General features: G+C 37.2%; 1 protein-coding gene across 3 annotated transcripts in view; it reads right to left on the reverse strand.

Annotated features, from left to right (window-relative positions):
• Positions 1 to 1685: 1685 nt before the first annotated feature.
• The window catches only part of HOATZ (HOATZ cilia and flagella associated protein), a 33517-nt gene continuing 14296 nt past the window's right edge, over positions 1686 to 20906 (reverse strand). For 2 of the 3 annotated variants that reach the window (XM_020882251.2, XM_070473602.1), the window contains 3 exons: positions 6935 to 6994; positions 5868 to 5920; positions 1686 to 1890 (listed from right to left, as the gene is read on the reverse strand). In XM_020882251.2, the coding sequence (XP_020737910.2) occupies positions 1833 to 1890; positions 5868 to 5920; positions 6935 to 6994 (171 nt within the window). In that variant the 3' untranslated portion in view covers positions 1686 to 1832. Of the gene's footprint in view, positions 1891 to 1913; positions 2232 to 5867; positions 5921 to 6934; positions 6995 to 20906 lie in introns of those variants that run through there. The other variant, XM_070473603.1, reaches the window with a different exon arrangement.

Here is a 20906-nt window from a genome sequence, read left to right on the forward strand (position 1 = left end):
AGTGGCCTCTGTCAATCAACAGACATATAGTGAGAAGCAGAGCTGTCCTGCAGCCAGAAGCTGAGCTATCTGGCCAGACTTAGACAGTCAAATCCTAAGCTGACCTCCAGATATATAAGCAATAATAAATTTTTTAGATCACTCTGTTATGCAATGCTGTTGCAGCAATACCTGACCATTACACCTGGTAATACAAAACGATGCTGCTGGTTGCTGAAAAAGCTCATAAAATGGAATTTTTCTTGGTAAAATTGTCTTGATCCAGGCTCCAATCCTTAGTTTGACAAGTTCAAGCCCAATCTAAGAGACTAATATATTCACCCATTGAGAAACATAATCATAAGGTAAACCAAAGTTTGCCTTGGTCTTTTGAGCACATACTCGCCCTCTGGGGGCAGAAAAGATTTCTCAGTGAGCATGGCATCAGAACAAAGGGAATCAGCTATACGATTTGAAATTTAGGCTTTGATATCCAGCTATGTCCATCTTCGCAATAAGAGAGCTGTCTGGCAGACAAACACATCATCCTGACAGGGTAATTTTTAATCTTGATAATGCTGAGATGAGATTGCCAACTTGTAACTTTCTAAATTTCCCTTCTCTAGGTCTGATTACCTTTCTTTTGTTCAAAACGTTTTTCTCCAAATAGTGTCACAGCAGAAATGCTAATATCCATTCTCCACTTCTTTTAGTGATGAGTCCTTGAATTCCAACTAGGCAGATACCCCCTCATCCACCCCCTTTAAAGACTGTTTCCCAGCCTTCCTTGCAGTTTGGTGCGCCCTTAATGATTAAGTTCCGACCAGTGGGTCACCCGCTCTGCTCCTGGCACTGTGGATGGAAGCTGCACGGTGCGAAGTTTATGTTCGGGAGTTGCAGGTGGAGGCTAGGAGCAAAGTGCATGGTGCTTTTAAATAGAGCTTCGAGCTCTGGAATCTCATGTACAATCCTGAGTAGGCCTGCCAGCTGGGCAATGCAGAAGGGACAAAGTCTTAACCTTCTCTTTTCCAGTGTATCCCACCTTTGTAAGTGAGGCAGGTTAGCACTGGGATTATGGACATGTGTATAAGATATGGGGATGTTGAGCCAACTATTCACAAAACTGGAAGTAATTAATTTCTGACTTCAGACATGTCCCAGAAGCTGAATTAACCAAATTTTGGATAATGGATTTTTTTTTTATAGCAAGAAGACTTTAAAGTTTTCAGGACTGATCTTTCATCTCTATTTCCTTATTGTTTTTACTTTTGTTGATATGTAGTGCTTTTATGCTGTCGCGCAGTCGTGTCTGACTCTTTGCAACCTCATGGACTGTAGCTCGCCAGGCTCCTCTGCCCATGAGATTTCCCAGGCAAGAATACTGGAGCAGGTTGCCATTTCCTCCTCCAGGAGATCTTTCTGACTCAGAGATAGAACCCACGTCTGCTGCATTGGCAGGTGGATTCTTTACCACTAGCACCACCTGGGAAGCCCTTGTTTTTATGATGGTCTACAAAGTGAGGCACATAAAGTCCTTGTTTCTTGTTTATCTGATATTGATAATATAGATCAAATATAGCAGTTCTGGAAATACCCTTCAAATGAAAGCAAGATAAGTTGGAACTTGAGAATATATAAAATGAGAGAGATGATAACTATGTGGTATCAAATACAGTGGTTTTCAATAAGTAAAACAGACACAAGTATTCAATAGCTGGTATTCCTAGAAGTGATGCATATTTAACTTTTATTTCTTGGTCTAATTTAATTGATTCCAGTGATCCTGATATCAGAGCCAGTTGCTTCAAAAGTGAAGATCTAAATGAGCCATCCTCTCCCAGGTGTCAGTCAAATTAATCCAAGGCTTTGACTTCTTCCTGGTCTTCTTTATCTGACTCTGAAATCACTTTCCTGTTGGCAGTAACAGGAGTCAATTCAGAACTCTGTACAGAACTCTGTAGCTATGAACACAATGTGGCATGAAAACAATTTTTGAAAGTTTCTCCAATAAAAATTTACTGTGTAGGATTCTAACTATGGGTTAGATTTTGCAACCAAGTATAAATTTCTGTGTGGGAGGAACAGTCATTCCACTGTGAAGTGACTTGAAAGGTTTGGGAGTGGACCTCCTAAAGGTAAATATAATGTGCTCACCTAAGAGTCAAACTTCTGAGATTTCATCACTGGTGACTGATTTCTTTGGATTACCCAGTATTCCTTCTAGTCAGCCCTCTTTTAAAATGCAAATATTCCTGGGTGGATAAAAAACATAATGCCACTAAAACCTTACTGTGTACACACTTTTTTAGTTCTTTCTTTCTGACAGAATGGGACCTGGAGTATTCTAAGATCTGGTGAAGGAGTGATGGTAAAGGCAAATGTGTTTATGTAGGGAAGTTTTGGGTAGACAAGAAAGGATGGAGGGAAAGGAAAGGGGGTAAAATTAAAATAAAACTAAACTTTAAAATAAATTAAAATAAAATCTTAAGATATTTCACAAATTTAAAATTGTTCACAAACTAATGTACAGTATAGAAATACTACTTTCTAAATTAGCTAATGCTGAACAATGTGACATTTTTTTAGTTAAAACTTTTTGTTACATGGAATTCCCTTGTGGTCCAGTGGTTAGGACTTGGCATTTTTCACTGCCTGGGTCCGGGTTCAATCCCTGGTTGGGGAATTAAGATCCCAAAAGCCATGTGGTGTGGCCAAATTTTTTTTAGTTTTTTACAAATATTTTCTGAATTCCTACAGGGAGGCAGTGTGTTAGGCATTTTGTGCTAGACCCAATTTCTTTTGGAGCATACGATACAGTCACAGACAAGTAAAAAACAGGTGAAAAGTTAAATAAAAACATAGTAGAGAAGACTTGAATAATTATAAAATATGTGCAGAAAGTAGTGCATGACTAATTGCCAAAAAAAAAAAAAAAAAAACGGTGCAGACAGGAACTGTGTAAGAAGCTCAGAGGAAGAAGATGTCGCAGTGAAACAGAATGAAATTCAAGGCTTCAGAACAGAGGAGAGAGGCCAAGCAGGTATACAGAAGGAATTAGGTAAGCACTTATATCATTAAGGGAATTATCTGTCCAAGTTGTGGAATAATGTTTTATTCTTAGGTGAATCCATATGTGTAGTAACAGGACTGTTTTGATCATCCCTATAAAAATATGCACAGAAATCTAAGGTACCTGGGGCTTGCCTGGTGGCTCAGATGGTAAAGAATCTGCCCGCAATGCAGGAGACCTGAGTTCCATCCCTGGGTTGCGAAGGTCCCCTGGAGAAGGGACTGGTTACCCACTCCAGTATTCTTGCCTGGAGAATCCTATGGACAGAGGAGCCTGGCGGGCTATAGTCCATGAGTTCGCAAAGAGTCAGACATGACTGAGCAACTAACACTTTTACTTTCTCTGTGGTACCCAGACAGATCTGCTGATACAATTCAAGGAGCAATCTTTATTATTTGAATCAGGCAAATGAAATTTTCACTAAACTAATTTTGCTCCATCCTTATAAGTTAAATCAAATCATCTGACTGAAAAGCAAGAAATTAAGTTGCTAAACATTGTGTAGACAATATTAGGTCATTAAGTGACTTTTCCAATTTTTTTTTCAGAACTTTAAAAAAATCAGGGTAGACATATTCATGTTTTCTTTAATAACATCTGATAACATTAATGGAAGTTGGCCTCAGAACCAATAAGATAAAAACAAAAATTCTATTACTTCTTGTTAATTCATGAATGTAGTATGCAAATAAACATCTGTCAAGTTAATGTTGAGTTAGACATGTTGGGTTTCAGTCATAATACAAAGATGGAGACACTTTTTATTAGGGATTCTTTAGTCATTATCAGGTGATAGCCAGTTTCCTTTAAACTCTCCTGGACCCTGTGCCTGGTGCTGCTCTGGGCAGCAGTATTCTGGGAATAAGGCGATTAACCCTGAATTGTGAGGCTAGCCCTTGCTACATGGATTAAGATATAGCTATTTTAGGTATGCCTTCGGTTGTATCAGAGTTGAAAATCTAGAGGACATGCTGTTTTGCCAAAAATGAGAGGGCTCAGTGTTGGTGGGAGAGAGGGGAGCTGAGAGAGTATGAGGGCAGGTGGATACAATTCCCTGGGGTGAGAAAGGAGGGGAATGGAATGTGTACAGAGGCTCAAGGTTGATCTATTATCCTGTTTGCATCAACTTATGCTTTTGTATTGCACAGACAGATAAGCGGACACACACTTCTATGTAGATGAGAAGAAGAAAGTTTTCTCAAAGCAAGAAATCTCTAAAACAGTGGGTGGGTTTTTTAAATAAGATTTGAAGTTAGGGAGAAAATTGAGTAAGGAAAAAAGAAGCACTTCTTTATAGGGAAACCAGAAAGGTGATGGAATTTCAGTTGAGCTATTTCAAATCTTAAAAGCTGATGCTGTTAAAATGCTGCACTCATTATGCCAGCAAATTTGGAAAACTCAGCAGTGGCCACAGGACTGGAAAAGGTCAGTTTTCATTCCAATCCCAAGGAAGAGCAATGCCAAAGAATGTTCAAATTACGATTCAATTGTACTCATTTCACATGCCAGCAAGATTTTGCTCAAAATCCTTCAAGCTAGGCTTTAGCAGTTCGTGAACCAGGAACTTCCAGATGTACAAACTGGATTTAGAAAAGGCAGAGGAACCAGAGATCAAATTACTAACAAATGCTGGATCATAGAAAAAACAAAGGAATTAAAAAAAAATCTACTTCTGCTTCATTGACAATGCTAAAGCCTTTGATTGTGAGGATGACAACAAACTGGAATATTCTTAAAAAGATGGGAATACTAGACCACCTTATCTGCCTCCTGAGAAACCTGTATGCAGGACAAGAAGCAACAGTTAGAACCAGACATGGAACAATGGACTGGTTCAAGACTGGGACAGGAGTACATCAAGGCTGTATATTGTAACCTTGCTTATTTAATTTCTAAGCAGAGTACACCATGCAAAATGCTTGGTTAGATGAATTACAAGCTGAAATCAATATTGCTTGGAGAAATATCAACAACCTTAGATATGCAGATGATACCACTTTAATGGCAGAAAGTGAAGAGGAACTAAAGAGCCTTTTGACAAAGGTGAAAGAGGAGAGTGAAAAAGCTGGCTTAAAACTCAACATTCAAAAAACTAAGGTCATGGCATCCAGTCCTATCACTTCATGGCAAATAGATGGGGAAAATGTGGAAACAGTGTCAGATTTCATTTTCTTGGGCTCCAAAATCAATGTGGACAGTGACTGCAGCCACGAAATTAAAAGACACTTGCTCCTTGGAAGAAAAGCTATGTCAAACCTAGACAGTGTTTAAAAGAGCAGAGACATTACTTTGCCGACAGAGATCCGTATAGTCAAAGCTATGGCTATCCAGCAGTCACGTATGGATGTTAGAGTTGGACCATAAAGAAGACTGAGCGCTGAAGAACTGATGCTTTCCAGCTGTGGTGTTGGAGAAGGCTCTTGACAGTCCCTTGAAGAGCAAGGAGATCAAACCCAGTCAATCCTAAAAGAAACCAACCCTGAATATTTATTAGAAAGACTGATGCTGAAACTGAAGCTCCAATACTTTGGATGGATGCAAGCTCCAATACTACCTGATGCAAAGAACTGATTTGTTGGAAAAGACCCTGATGCTAGCAAAAATTGAGGGGGAGGAGAGAAGGGGGCAACAGAGGATGTGATGGTTGGATGGTATGACTGACTCAGTGGACATAAGTTTGAGCAAACTCAGGGAAGCAGTGATGGACAGAGAGGCCTGGTGTGCTGTAATTCATAGGGTCACAAAGAGTTGGACACAACTTAGCAACTGAACAACAACAACAGACAGGTCAGACTATTTTTGACAGAGGTAAACTTACTTTGCTTTGTGTACTTTGCCTTTTGGTTTATGTGGAAGGGAAATCAGTTCCTTCTAAAACAAAACAAACATCAAAAAGGAAAATTTTTACTTCTTGCAATGACTGAAATTTACTTACTTAGGGAAAATCTGAGGTAAAATTATCACAGAGTTTATAATCACTATCTTCCTAAATCTGGAGACTGTGGTGTTAGAAATGGTCCAGATTAAGGCATTTGGGGCTCATTCAGGAGAGTGTGTTTGTACATCCATAAGACTATGGGATGCTATTGCTTTTATTGTTTGTTTATATTGTTTATTTAGCATTTTTGTATGATCTAAGCAAGATCAATCATTATAAAACAATACAGTAAGTCCCCTAACATGTGAACCTTCGAGTTCCAAACTTTCAAAGATACAAATGTGTGTTTGCATGTTCAATCAAAAGGTGTGAGTGGAACTGCAGCTCGCCCTCCATCTCCTGTTGCTGACCATCCTTCAGCTCTCCGTCTCCCCGCTCCTCTCCCTCCTCCAGCCGGCAACTCCAGCCCCTGTAGGCCAGCTGTTGTACTATAATACTGTGCTTTTCAAGGTAACTGTATTGTAGGATTAAAAATGCTTAATTTTTGTTTTTTTTAATGTATTATTTGTGTGAAAAGTCTTATAAACCCATTACAGTCCTGTACTATATAGTCGACTGTATTAATTGGGTACCTAGGCTAACTTTGTTGGACTTACAAACAAATTGAACTTACAAACGTGCTCTCAGAATGGAACTTGTTTGTATGTATGAGCAATGAAGTAGCCCATGTTAATATCTGACATCTTTATAACAGGTGACAATAAGCCCGGTGACAATAAGCCCAGTGACAATAGCGCCATTTCCGCGCCAGCAGAGTTGCACACTCTGGAGATATCTTTGGTTTATCAAGGATTCTCAAATTATCTGATGTCTATGCCCTGCCCACCTCCAGCATATAGAAGGCTCTGGACCATGGGCATCAAGATTTAAAGGATAAAGCTATAAAACCTCTCAGCATTTGCCACCCCCCCCAAAGATTTATCTGAATGCCTCACTATCAGTCTCACCGAGATCCTTTCTTCTCTTTGTTTTCTTAAGAGTTGGATAATTTCATCTCTCTTTTTAGCCTGTTTAAAGAGAGAAAAAGAAGTGGGTGAGTCTTTTGACTTAATAATAAAGCTTTGTGTCCATGGGAGGAGGGATGGATTTTTTCCCATTTTCCTTCTTGTATTTTGGGGCAGAAATAAACAGTTGTTTTCCTTGATAGATTTATACTTTTCATCTATACAATTCAGTTTTATTCCAGAGGTGCTGCTTTACAAAATAAACTTGATTTCGATCGTAAATGGAGGGAATTTTTCTTGCCCATATAACAATAACTTTCACTGATTTTAGTATATGAACCATGTTAAAAGCTTGATATATGTAGTACATCATTATTTTCTTATAATATGTTAGAAGTTTGACACTGCTGTCATCCATTTCACATATGAGGAGTGTGAAGAGTACTGAGGTTAAATAATTTACCTAAGCTTTAAAATGGCAGGATTGGATTTGATACCCACTCTACTTGACAACAAAGCCCAAGGTATCGGCCGTTACACTAAATTGCCATTAACAGGTAGCAAGGCACATCAGCCAGCTCAAACAGCATGCCAGCACATGTTGCGATGGCGTGAAGGCTTTCTTGAGCAGCTTGTATATAGAACAGAGCCTCACACCCCATTGCTCCTCTGTCTTAGACATTGAGACATGCATATGCTCAGGTGAGTTTTTTTAAAAGTTAAAAAAAAAAAAAGTTAATGCAGGCACAAAGATTTACCAAGATATAGACTGCACACAGTGCTTCCCTGGTGTCTCAGGCGGTAAAGAATCCACCTGCCATGCAGGAGACCCAGGTTTGATCCCTGGGTTGGGAAGATGCCCTGGAGAAGGAAATGGCAACCCATTCTAGTATTCTTGCCTAGGAAATCCCATGGACAGAAGAGTCTGATGGCCTTTAGTCCATAGGGTCACAAAGACATGACTGAACGACTAGCACTTTCACTTCACTTTTTTCAGACTGTATACAAAGAGGCAAATATAGGTACACATTTTTTTTCCCCCCATAGAATCCATATATGTTCAGTGTTGGAGATGGCCAGGCAGAAAATCGCATCTGGAATAATGAGAAGAACTAGAGAAGAAACCTGAGAATCTGAAAAATGAAACTCATAGTTTCAAACAGCCAAGTACAGTGAGAGAAGCTTAGAACAAAGCTAGAAGGAAAATAAAACAGAATGGACTTAGATTTGTCACAGCCAGGTAAAAGTACTAGGTCATCCATTCAAAGGTGTTGCACTACTTTCTTAGGACTCAGTAACAAAGTATCAAAAATCAGGTGGCTTAAAACAACAGATATTTATTGTCACACAGTTCGGAAGGCTAGAAGTCCAAAATCAAACTGTAGCAGGGCCATGCTCCCTCTGAAACCTGTAGGGGAATCCTTCTTTGCCTCTTCCTAGCTTCTGATCATTTGCTGGAAATCTGTGGCATCCCTTGGCTTGCAGCTGTGTAACTCCAATCTCTGCTTTCATTGTCACATTGCTTTTTCTCCCTGATCCTACTTCCAAATAAGGTCACATTTCGATGGTACTGGGGATTAGGACTTCCACATATCTCTTGTTTCAGTGGGTCACACTTCACTCCGTTGCTAACAGATTGTGACCAGTTAGTCACAAAGAGTGGGACACATTTAGCAACTGAACAACACTTCAGTCTATAATAAGCACCTATGATGTAATATTACTGTGCTAGGGGCTGGGCAAAATAAAATACCATTCCTGCCTGCCAGGTGGTGGCAGACTTGTAGATAAAAGGACTACAGTGAGGTTAGAACAGGATGCAAATAGAGAACTGAAGAGGGACCCTTACACACAGGGTGTGTATCTATGGCTGAGACTCAGAGGAGGTGATGTCCAAGATTAGACACGAAAGTATAGTCATCAGATAATATCACAGACAGGATGGGGAAGAAAGCTTCTAGGCAGAGGAGACAGGTTTGCAAAGCCCTAGAAGCTGTGTATTGCTAAGTAATTACTCAAGATACTTCTTCAGTCCAGATGCAAGAGAAGCTGCAAAGTTTAGGCACACCCCACCCAGACGTGGGAGGGAGGAGGGGTGCTGGGCCTGAGTAATCAGTGGGGCACACTGCTGCTTTGGCTCTGCTTCATTCCATTCAAGTCATGTTAGTCTTGCTTTCTAAGAACCTACAAAGTTTTAGTTTTATTTATTTTGGGACAAGATTTCTATTTTTCACTTGAATTTAAGGCATCATGTATCATAGATATTGAAATAAGAAAAGGCATCATATATCACAGATAATAAAAGAAAAAAATTCAGAATCCTTCAAAAACTAAGCTAATTTTTTCCAGCTATACATACACATGTATCTATTCTTTTTCATATTCTTTTCCCATTTAGGTTACTACAGAATATTGAGCACTGTGCTATTATCTATTATCCCTGTGCTATTATCTATTCCCTTGCTTGCATGCTTAGCATGCTTAGTCGTTCAGTGGTGTCCGGCTCTTTGCGACCCTATGGACTGCAGCCCACTAGGCTCCTCTGTCCATGGGATTTCCCAGGCAAGAATACTGGACTGGGTTGCCATTTCCTCCAGGGGATCATCCCCATTCAGGGACAGAACCTGCATCTCCCACGTTCTTTACCACTGTGCCACCTGGGAAGCCCTTGCTAGTTATCTATTTTAAGCATGCATATGTCATTCCCAAACTCCCAATTTATCCCCCTCTACCTTTCCCCTTTGGTATCCATAAGTTTTATTTTCTAAGTCTGTGAGTCTGTTTCTGACAAACTAGGATAATTTAAAAGTATCTGTCAATTTGCTAAGGATCGAATAAAATAGCACTTATAGAAAAAGACCTGGGATACTTTCAATGTAGGTATTAGGTGGCACTAGTGATAAAGGATCCAACGGCCAATGCAGGGGAGGTGAGAGATGTGGGTTTGATCCCTGGGTCAGGAAGATCCCCTGGAGTAGGAAATGGCACCCCACTCCAGTATTCTTGCCTGGAAAATTCCATGGACAGAGGAGCCTGGCAGGCTACATTACAGGGGGCCGAAAAGAGTCGGACATGACTGAATGACTGAGCACATTCAATATTAACTTTCTTTTCTAACTTTCCCATTACACATGTAATCAGTGGGAATTAAATGCTCCCATACTGTGATTACATAGCACTTTATACTTTTATTACAGTATTGATCTTACTTTGCCTGCTTTATCTCATAGATGCTTCCATGTCTCTTTCAAAGTCTTACTCATCCTTTTATCCTTCCTCCAAGCTTAGCAGTGCCTTGTCAATGATACTCAGTGAATTTCTGCTGAATTGATTGAGTCATGAAATATGAATGAATGAAACCATTACATTGTCTAATACACAATCACTAGTTTAAGCAAAAACAAAAGTCTTAGAGATTGAAATTAAACAGTAGGAAGTTTAGTTCTTAAAATCCCCTATAAACAAAACAAATATCATTATTTTCTGTGTAATAGAAAATATTGGTTAGTCACAGGTAAGATATTAATATATTGTCATAATGCTTCTAGTATAAATGGTCAAATATTTAGTTATAAGATTCTAAATAATATTAAGGTAAAATTCATTCATTTGAATTTTGATTTCATGTCCTTTTTTATTATAATGGATTTTAATATCTAATCAGTTTTATAATATAATGCACCAGAAACAAAGTTTTCAAATATGATTTGATTTTTGCTTCCTGGATATGTTTCCTGGGAATAAATAACAAAACTATTGTAGGCAACTGTGTCATCAGAACAAAAACATTTCCAACTACTTTAAGAACTCTCAGCCAGGACAACTAAATAAATTCAGTGGTAAGAGAAAATTCTTACAGTTTACTTTATTAGTTGTAATAATAATTTACTTATTAATTTCATAACAAAAGAATTCTCATTTCTAACTACAGTGCATTTGTTGTGTTCATTAATGGAATTTTATAAGGCATTTAAGTCATTTATTAATTCTTAAAATGATAGCATAAGGGGGTCAGAATTTATATTTACAATATTTTTTCTTTTTTTTTCAGGTTTGTTGCAATATAACTGACATACAACACTGTATAAGTTCAAGGTGTACAGCAGAATTATTTGACATATATGTTGTGATATGATTACCACATGAGTTTAGTTACCATCCATCACCTTATATAATTAGAAACTTTTTTCCTTTTGATGAAAACTTTTAGATTGACTCACTTAGCAACTTTCAAATGCATCAATGCAGTATTTTTTTTCAACTACAGCCATAATGTTGTATATTACATCCCCAGGACTTTATATCTTATATTCATAATATTTTAATACTGGACATTTTCTTATAATCTAAAGTTTAGTTATATTACTTATATTTATATACTACTCCTGAGAAAATAAATTACAGAATAAAAAGTAATTTTAGGAAATTAGGATTTGACAATATATAAATTTAATATCTTATAGAAGGTTAACGAATTTTAGTGTCACTTCAAGAATTAAGTTGCTGAGTTCCTATTTTTGGCTTTTCAGAGCCAAACAGTTTGGGTGGCAACATATATTAGTTGCCAAACACATTTGGGTGTGAATCCCAATTCTGTGTGATTAATGGCAAATAATATCTCAACTAATCATCCTCTAACTGTAATCACTATCCCATTTGGTTAGAGGTTTGTGACCTTGGGTAAATCAAAGAACCATTTCTCTGGGTATTGATTTCTTATCTGTAAGGAAAGGTGTGAAAACTGGAGATAATACAAACATTGCTTAACAATGCATGGCATATAGTGGATTTTTATTAAATGGCAGCTATTGTTATTATAGAAAAACATTTTTCAATGCTTTTAAAATGTGAAAAGTGGGAAAAAGGGGAAGGATGTGTACCGCCTTTTGTGTATAAGCATGAAAGATTTCTGATGATTCAACCTCAGGTAAATCAGTGAATAGTGTTGGAAGGAAGAAGGAAGAAACAAGAAGGGATATCTAAGGTATTATTTGTCTTTTATGCAGTAGAAATCCCTCTGTTACAAAGTCTCCAGTATATTATAAACTTTCTTCTCAGTTAAATTTCAGTTATAAAGAAGATCTTAATAAGCACTAAACTCTAAAAGAAAAATCCTTTCTTCTCAAGAACTTGTTCTCATATGAAGAATGCATTTCTTCCTTGTACTATGCTTAAACATTTTGACTGAAACATTCATCAAAGATAGCATATGGTAGTGCTTATTTCACTGATTACCTATCTACATTACCAAAAGAAATTTTCTCTTCACTACCATTGTATAAGAGCCTAATGACTGAATTTAATCTTAAGAATATCTTAGAAGAGTACTGAACTGGTTCCAATTCAATATGCTCTTTGCTTTGTCACCTGGCAACCATCCCAATGCTTAGAGAATCCAGAAACTCCTGAAACCAGTGTGGGTTAGTACTTAAGCACTTTGGCTCCATTGTCCGATGGGTCCAGGTTCAAACTGTCTTTGCTATATTTTAGCTGTGTGACCTTAAAAAGTCACTTACAGGTTTCTGTTTCAGCTTCCTCATCTGTAATAGAGGTAATTATAATGCTTCTCAGAGCTTTTCTGATGATTAAATAAGAATGTGAGTAAAGAACTTAGTGTGTATATGCTATGTAGTTAGTTCTCAAAAATATTACTATTCTCTGGTGAAAGGAGCAGATAGTCGGAAAAGGAAAAGACATGAAGAAATAGGCTTAGGAAGCACTGGAGAAATATATTCACTCAAATACAGATTTAAAAAAGCATTTAGTCTTTCCATTGACTATCAATGCAATATGACACAAACATCAAAGTATGTGAAAAAAAACACATAGAGGAAAATTATATTTACATAAATCCACTGCTGAAATCTTAACATAAGTTTAAAATTTTAAAACATATAAAAATTTCAGAAGAACCCTAAGGGAGCTTCAAAATAAACAATCTGAGGATTTAAAAATAATACATCAAGGGGTGAAAGGCAACTAGGGAAGCAGCTTAATGATCATAATACCAAAAAAATGCTCACTGATGAAAAGAGGATATCAATTCACCCAATTAAAAATAAATGGAGACGTGGAGGCAGGAGTGAGCATAAAGTTGCTTAATAACCCTGGCCTGACAGGGTCAAGATGTGTGTTTTGGGGAACAGAGGTACATAGGGTAGTATAGTTGAATGGCATCATGCTGAGGACCTTGACATAAAGATAGCTCTGTTTAAATGTACTTAGTAGATGACAGGAACTATGTTTCTCACCTCAATATTACTAAGTTAGAAATAAGAAATAGATGAGACTTCATAGATTTGGAAATTAAAAGGCATACTTCTAAATAATTCATGAGACAAGTTATAAATCAAAATAAAAATTTAAAAATACTTAAAATGGAATAATAATGAAAACTCTATATAGCTTGTGAGTTGCAGCTAAAATAGTACTTTGAGGAATATTTACAACTGTAAATACTTGTATTAGAAAAGAGATAAGGTGGAAAATTAAGAAACAAAGTGAGAAGGGAAGGAAGTTAGAATGAAAATAAGAACTAACTCAAAACTGAAGGGAGAAATAATAAAAATCAAGAGCTGATAACATTGGAAACAAAAATACTTTACAGAGGATAATAAAACCAAGTGTTGTTTTCAGAAAAGAGTATTAAAACAGATAATCCTTTGGTATAATTATTGACAAAAAAGAATATGAATGATTAGAAATGAAAATGAGTAATAACTAGAGCTACAGCAGAGATTATAAAGATGATTAAAACCACTATCAATCCTTATATCAATAAATTTGAAAATGTAGATGAAATGCATTATTTCAAAAAAAAATTTTTTTTACCAAATTATTTCAAGGGAAAAAAACCTTATTTACTCAAAAACAAAACAACCCTATTAAACCTATAGTACATATGCATATTAAGGTCATATTTATCATTTCAAGTAATTATTTTAGTCAATATTTAGCTGATAGTTTGGGTTTGCCTTGGATTGAGTTGGGTCTGCTTGCTGTACAACCTACCATTTCTAATAGTCTTGGCTTTTTCTTCTACACTATAGTCTCTCTCTAGGTCTCCAAGAACTGTTGCAATGGGTGTATATAGTTGGAATATAGTAATATTCTTTTCTTACTTGATTTTTGGCAGGGTTCTAATTGAGAACCACTGATCCAGACCTTCAGAATTATCATGACATTTACCTCTTAATCTGTATTTGTAGAGAGAGGCATTAAGATAAATTTAATTATATTTTATTTATCTGCGATGTTTAAATTAACTTTGCCCACACAGTTTGCTCCATAGTTGAAATTTCAAAATACATTTTTGGTGGTAATTTGTCCTTTCGCATATTATAAATAAAGACAGGATTAAGAGAAATACATGAGGCTCTCTTGAACAGTATGAGCAAGTCAATCTTGACTGTGTCTTTTAATTAGGACTAGGATACCTGGGTGACCATGCCTTTCATAATCTACTCACCATCTTTTGAGATTTACCACTTTGGTCAAACTTTTTCACTTAATATTAAAGCTTATTTTGTACTTCCTAAAATTTTATTTTTCAATTATGGGTTTAAAAAAGAGGGGAAGCAGAAAAGATAAAAACAAACTTTGATTGGGCACCTACTGGATGTCAGGCTTTATGTAATTCATCTAAATCCTGAAGTAGATGGTATTACTATCTTTTAACAGATAGAAGGAACTCAATTAACATAAAAATTAACCACTTTAATCAGGGTCACTTAACTAATTAATTAGGTAATTAATTAATTAGGTAACTAGTAACTGTCGGAGCAAAGGATTCAAACTCATTCTCAGTTGTTTACCTCCAGGCTTCTTTTGCTGAACTATTAATACTTAAAACACATACTAGAGACTGTGGTACATTTAAACACACACACACACACACACACATGCAGCAACAGAATGGTTTCTTTAATTGATCTTGATTATGAAAATGAAGAATTGATTAGGATTAACCGTGGTGAAGGAGACAAACACAGTCTCCTCTCACAGAACAATTTACATTCTAGTGGAAAATGTGTGCTGTGAGAGTACACAGCAGGGGATCTAATCCTGAGTGAGGTGAGGTCGGCTTGATCAAAGGTGTCTTAGTTCCATACTCTCTGCCACATACAATCCCACCAATGGTGGGATTTTTCAAAAAACTAGACATCGAACTACCATATGACCCAGCAATCCCACTATTGGGCATATACTCTGAGAAAACCATAACTCAAAAGGACACATGTACCCCAGGGTTCATTGCAGCACTGCTTACAATAACCAGGACTTAGAAACAATCTAAATGTCCAATGACAGGTGAAAGAATAAAGAAGATGTGGTACATATATACAATGGAATATTACTCAGTCACTAAAAGGAGTGAAATAATTTGAAGAGATGTGGATGGATCTAGAGTCTGTCATACAGAGTGAAGTAAGTCAGGAAGAGAAAACTATTGTATATTAATGCATACATGTGGAGTTTAGAAAAATGGTACTGATGAACCTATTTTCAAGGCAGAAATAGAGATGCAGATCCAGAGAATGGACATGTGGACACAGTAGGGGAAGGAGAGAGTGACTCAAACTGGGAGACTGGGATTGACATATACACAACGTCAGGGGTAAATAGGCAGCTAGTGGAAGCTGCTATATAGCACAGGGAGCTCAGCTCAGCGCTCTCCGATGACCCAGAGAGGTGGGATGGGAGGGGTGGAAGGGAGGCTCAAGAGGGAGGGGGTTTATGTACGAATACGGCTGATTCACTTCATTACACAGCAGAAGTTAACACAACATTGTAAAACAGTTACATTCCAATAAAAAGTTAGTTTACTTATTTTATAGGATCATGTAGCACTTTGCAAAAAGTGGTCCAAGGGAAAGAATAGTTGAACTGTACGGGTACTTATAAACTGATGAATTTTCTAACATTTTGTTTAATGTATATTAAATAGTTATGATATTTATGCTTCCCATCTGGCTCAGTGGTAAAGAATTCACCTGTCAAGCAGGAGACTCAGGTTTGATCCCAGGATCAGTAAGATCCCCTGGAGGAGAAAATTGCTACCCACTCCAGTATTCTTGCTAGGATAATCACATGGACATGAGCCGGTGGGCTGTAGCCATGGGGTCACAAAGAGTTACACATGACTGAGCGACTGAGCATGCATGCAAACATTTATGATAGGACTTTTGATATAAATTAAGTATACAACAAGAATTACATTCCAATTTTAGAATACTATCTAAGCAGAACCAAGGTTCTGTGGTTTTACAGAGATTAGAGAACATTATCAAATTTTTTTCCTGCAGCTCTAGAATATAATTTTTATTTCTATGCCAAGAATTTCAAGTTAAATGCCCAAAGGGATCACTAGGGAATTTTAGTTCTGAGTCTACATAGTCTTAATCTTGAGTAGGTTCCATTTCTATTCTGTTACAAAATGCAATTAAAGAAGGTTAAAATTACTATTGGTTTAAGGTAAAACTATGTGTCACACTTGGGCTTGAATTCAAAAGGCAGTATGTGCCTCTTGGCCTGTTGATTTTGATAACAAAATGCTTCAACTATTAATTTACTACCATCCCTTGTGTCTATTAAGCGAAATCTGCTATGTAGATTCTACAAATTTCATACAGTAAATTTACATCTACTATAATAAGATACAGAAATGTTGGACCTCAAATGGTCTATCATGCACTTTAAAAGATAGCCTGAATAATCAGTGAAAAGGCTTTCTCCAGCTTTAATCTGATATTTAGAAGGTAGACCTCAAGGCAGTCATCTATGGGAGTGGATGGAAGGTGCTAGACGATTATTAATTGGATGGAGGAAGAATGCTGACTTGCAGAAAAAAAAAATGCATGTCTCAGCATCTTTTCATACGTCCTGCAAATTGCCTGATCCTGGCTCAATTCCCAGCTCTGGCATATATAATTTTCATTTGAAAAATAATGGCTTACTAAAATGAGAAAAACATATCAGTCATTATATAAAATGGAGTCAGTATAATTTTTCTTAAATGTAGATTTTGGTAAAATAATAATTTATCTGTTTTAAAGAAGGAAAATGTGTATTTTCTTGGTTCTGTTACATATTTTTTCTTAATTTTGTTATATATATATTAATGAAAAACCAACAGTAATTACCTGAAGAGCATAGCTCTTGTTTTGTGTCACACGAAGCAAATTCAGGAAAAAATAAATGATTTTTTAAACTGCTTTATTTATTTATTTTAAAAAAATTTCCCCAGCTTGTTCTATTTTTTATTTCTGTTTTAAAAGATTTTTATTGGAGTATAGTTGATTTACAATGTTGTTAGTTTCATGTGTACAGCGAAGTGAAAAACTGCTTTAATATTGCTTTAAAAGGCACTTACTTTTTTAAAAAGCAATAAGTGAGACTTGAATCTTAATGTTGAGGAAAATATTATCATAAAATGAATATTACACTTTTAAATTCAATAAGTGAACATGGCTGAGTCGTGTCTGACTCCTTGCGACCCCATGGACTATACAGTCTATGGAATTCTCTAGGCCAGAATACTGGAGTGGGTAGCCTTTCCCTTCTCCAGGGGATCTTCCCAACCTGGGGATCGAACTTCACATTGCAGGAGGATTCTTCACCAGCTGAGCCACAAGGGAAGCCCAAGAATACTGGAGTGGGTAGCCTATCCCTCCTCCAGCAAATCCCCGACCCAGGAATCGAACCAGGGTCTCCTGCATTGCAGGCAGATTCTTAACCAATTGAGCTATGAGGGAAGCCCTTAAAATTCAATATAGATATATTAAAGACAATCTGACATTCCTTGGTGGTCCGTGGTAGGATTCCGTGCTCTCACCACTGCAGCCCACGTTCGATTCCTGGTCAGGGAACCTTTCTTCTATGGGCTACCCCAGTTGCTTATCAGTAAAGAATCCGCCTGCCAATGCAGGAGGCTCTGGTTTGATCCCTGGGTTGGGAAGATCCCCTGGAGAAGGAAATGGCAACCTGTTCCAATATTCTTGCCTGGGAAACCCCATGAAGAGAGGAACCTGGCGGGCTACAGTCATTGGGGTTGCAAAGAGTAGAGCACGAATTGACAACTAAACAACAATTTTAAAGATATTTCTTTTTTTTTAAAATTTATTTTAAATTTATTTTTTTATTAGTTGGAGGCTAATTACTTCACAATATTGTAGTGGTTTTTGTCATACATTGACATGAATCAGCCATGGATTTACATGTATTCCCCATCCCAATCCCCTCTCCCACCTCCCTCTCCACCTGATCCCTCTGGGTCTTCCCAGTGCACCAAGTCCGAGCACTTGTCTCATGCATCCAACCTGGGCTGGTGATCTGTTTCACCCTAGATAATATACATGTTACGATGCTGTTCTCTTGAAACATCCCACCCTTGCCTTCTCCCACAGAGTCCACAAATCTGTTCTGTACATCTGTGTCTCTTTTTCTGTTTTGCATATAGGGTTATCATTACCATCTTTCTAAATTTCATATATATGTGTTAGTATACTGTAATGGTCTTTATCTTTCTGGCTTACTTCACTCTGTATAATGGGCTCCAGTTTCATCCATCTCATTAGAACTGATTCAAATGAATTCTTTTTAATGGCTGAGTAATATTCCATGGTGTATATGTACCACAGCTTCCTTATCCATTCGTCTGCTGATGGGCATCTAGGTTGCTTCCATGTCCTGGCTATGATAAACAGTGCTGCGATGAACATTGGGGTGCACGTGTCTCTTTCAGATCTGGTTTCCTCGGTGTGTATGCCCAGAAGTGGGATTGCTGGGTCATATGGCAGTTCTATTTCCAGTTTTTAAAGAAATCTCCACACTGTTTTCCATAGTGGCTGTACTAGTTTGCATTCCCACCAACAGTGTAAGAGGGTTCCCTTTTCTCCACACCCTCTCCAGCATTTATTGCTTGTAGACTTTTGGATAGCAGCTATCCTGACTGGCGTATAATGGTACCTCATTGTGGTTTTGATTTGCATTTCTCTGATAATGAGTGATGTTGAGCATCTTTCCATGTGTTTGTTAGCCATCTGTATGTCTTCCTTGGAGAAATGTCTGTTTAGTTCTTTGGCCCATTTCTTGATTGGGTCATTTATTTTTCTGGAGTTGAGCTGGAGGAGTTGCTTGTATATTTTTGAGATTAATCCTTTGTCTGTTGCTTCATTTGCTATTATTTTCTCCCAATCTGAGGGCTGTCTTTTCACCTTGCTTATAGTTTCCTTTGTTGTGCAAAAGCTTTTAAGTTTCATTAGGTCCCATTTGTTTATTTTTGCTTTTGTTTCTAATATTCTGGGATGTGGGTCCTGCAACTTTACTATATTTGTTGATTAGCTCTAGTAATTTTCTGGTAGAGTCTTTAGGGTTTTCTATGTAGAGGATCATGTCATCTGCAAACAGAGAGAGTTTCACTTCTTCTTTTCCTATCTGGATTCCTTTTACTTCTTTTTCTGCCCTGATTGCTGTGGCCAACACTTCCAAAACTATGTTGAGTAGGAGTGGTGAGAGTGGGCACCCTTGTCTTGTTCCTGATTTTAGGGGAAATGCTCTCAATTTTTCACCATTGAGGGTAATGCTTGCTGTGGGTTTGTCATATATAGCTTTTATTATGTTGAGGTATGTTCCTTCTATTCCTGCTTTCTGGAGAGTTTTAATCATAAATGGATGTTGAATTTTGTCAAAGGCTTTTTCTGCATCTATTGAGATAATCATATGGTTTTTATCTTTCAATTTAGCATTACAGGCCTACCTCAAGAAACAAGAAAAAAGTCAAATAAATAACCTAACTCTACACCTAAAGCAACTAGAGAAGGAAGAAATGAAGAACCCCAGGGTTAGTAGAAGGAAACAAGTCTTAAAAATTAGGGCAGAAATAAATGCAAAAGAAACTAAAGAGACCATAGCAAAAATCAACAAAGCTAAAAGCTGGCTTTTTGAAAAAATAAACAAAATTGACAAACCATTAGCAAGACTCATTAAGAAACAAAGGGAGAAGAACCAAATTAACAAAATTAGAAACGAAAATGGAGAGACCACAACAGACAACACTGAAATACAAAGTATCATAAGAGACTACTACCAGCAGCTCTATGCAAATAAGAAGGACTACTTGGAAGAAATGGACAAATTCTTAGAGAAGTATAACTTTCCAAAACTGAACCAGGAAGAAATAGAAGATCTTAACAAACCCATCACAAGCAAGGAAATCGAAACTGTAATCATAAATTTTCCAGCAAACAAAAGCCCAGGACTAGATGGCTTCACAGCTGAATTCTACCAAAAATTTAGAGAAGAGCTAACACCTATCTTACTCAAACTCTTCCAGAAAATTGCAGAAGAAGGTAAACTTCCAAATTCATTCTATGAGGCCACCATCACCCTAATTCCAAAACCAGACAAAGATGCCACAAAAAAAGAAAACTACAGGCCAATATCACTGATGAACATAGATGCAAGAATCCTTAACAAAATTCTAGCAAACAGAATCCAACAACATATTAAAAAAATCATACACCTTAAAGATATTTCTATATGTGATTGAATTATATATTATTGCTGACCTGGTCCACAATAATCACCAAGACTTGTCCTTAGCAAACAAATAACTACTGAGTCTTCACGGTTTTTATCATGTTGCTGGTTATACAGATGTGATGAATGGATGAATGGATGAATGGGGTTGACCTCATCATTCAGGTATGTCTGTCCTGTCCACTATGTTGTAACAAGGAGAAGGTGGGGATTCCCCATCTAGATGACTCTATCTCATCTCTGGCCCATACTTCTGTAGCTCACAAATTTACAGGCCTATTTGACACTCAAATAGACTTATCATTGCTTATCTCAAAGGCACCTCAAACTCCTTGAGTCTAAACTGAATGGACTTTCATAACTCAGTGAAACTATGAGCCATGCTGTGCAGGGCCACCCAAGACTGACAGCTCATGGTGGAGAGTTCTGACAAAAT

Source organism: Odocoileus virginianus, chromosome 10 (genome assembly GCF_023699985.2).
Source record: "Odocoileus virginianus isolate 20LAN1187 ecotype Illinois chromosome 10, Ovbor_1.2, whole genome shotgun sequence".
Taxonomy (NCBI): domain Eukaryota; kingdom Metazoa; phylum Chordata; class Mammalia; order Artiodactyla; family Cervidae; genus Odocoileus; species Odocoileus virginianus.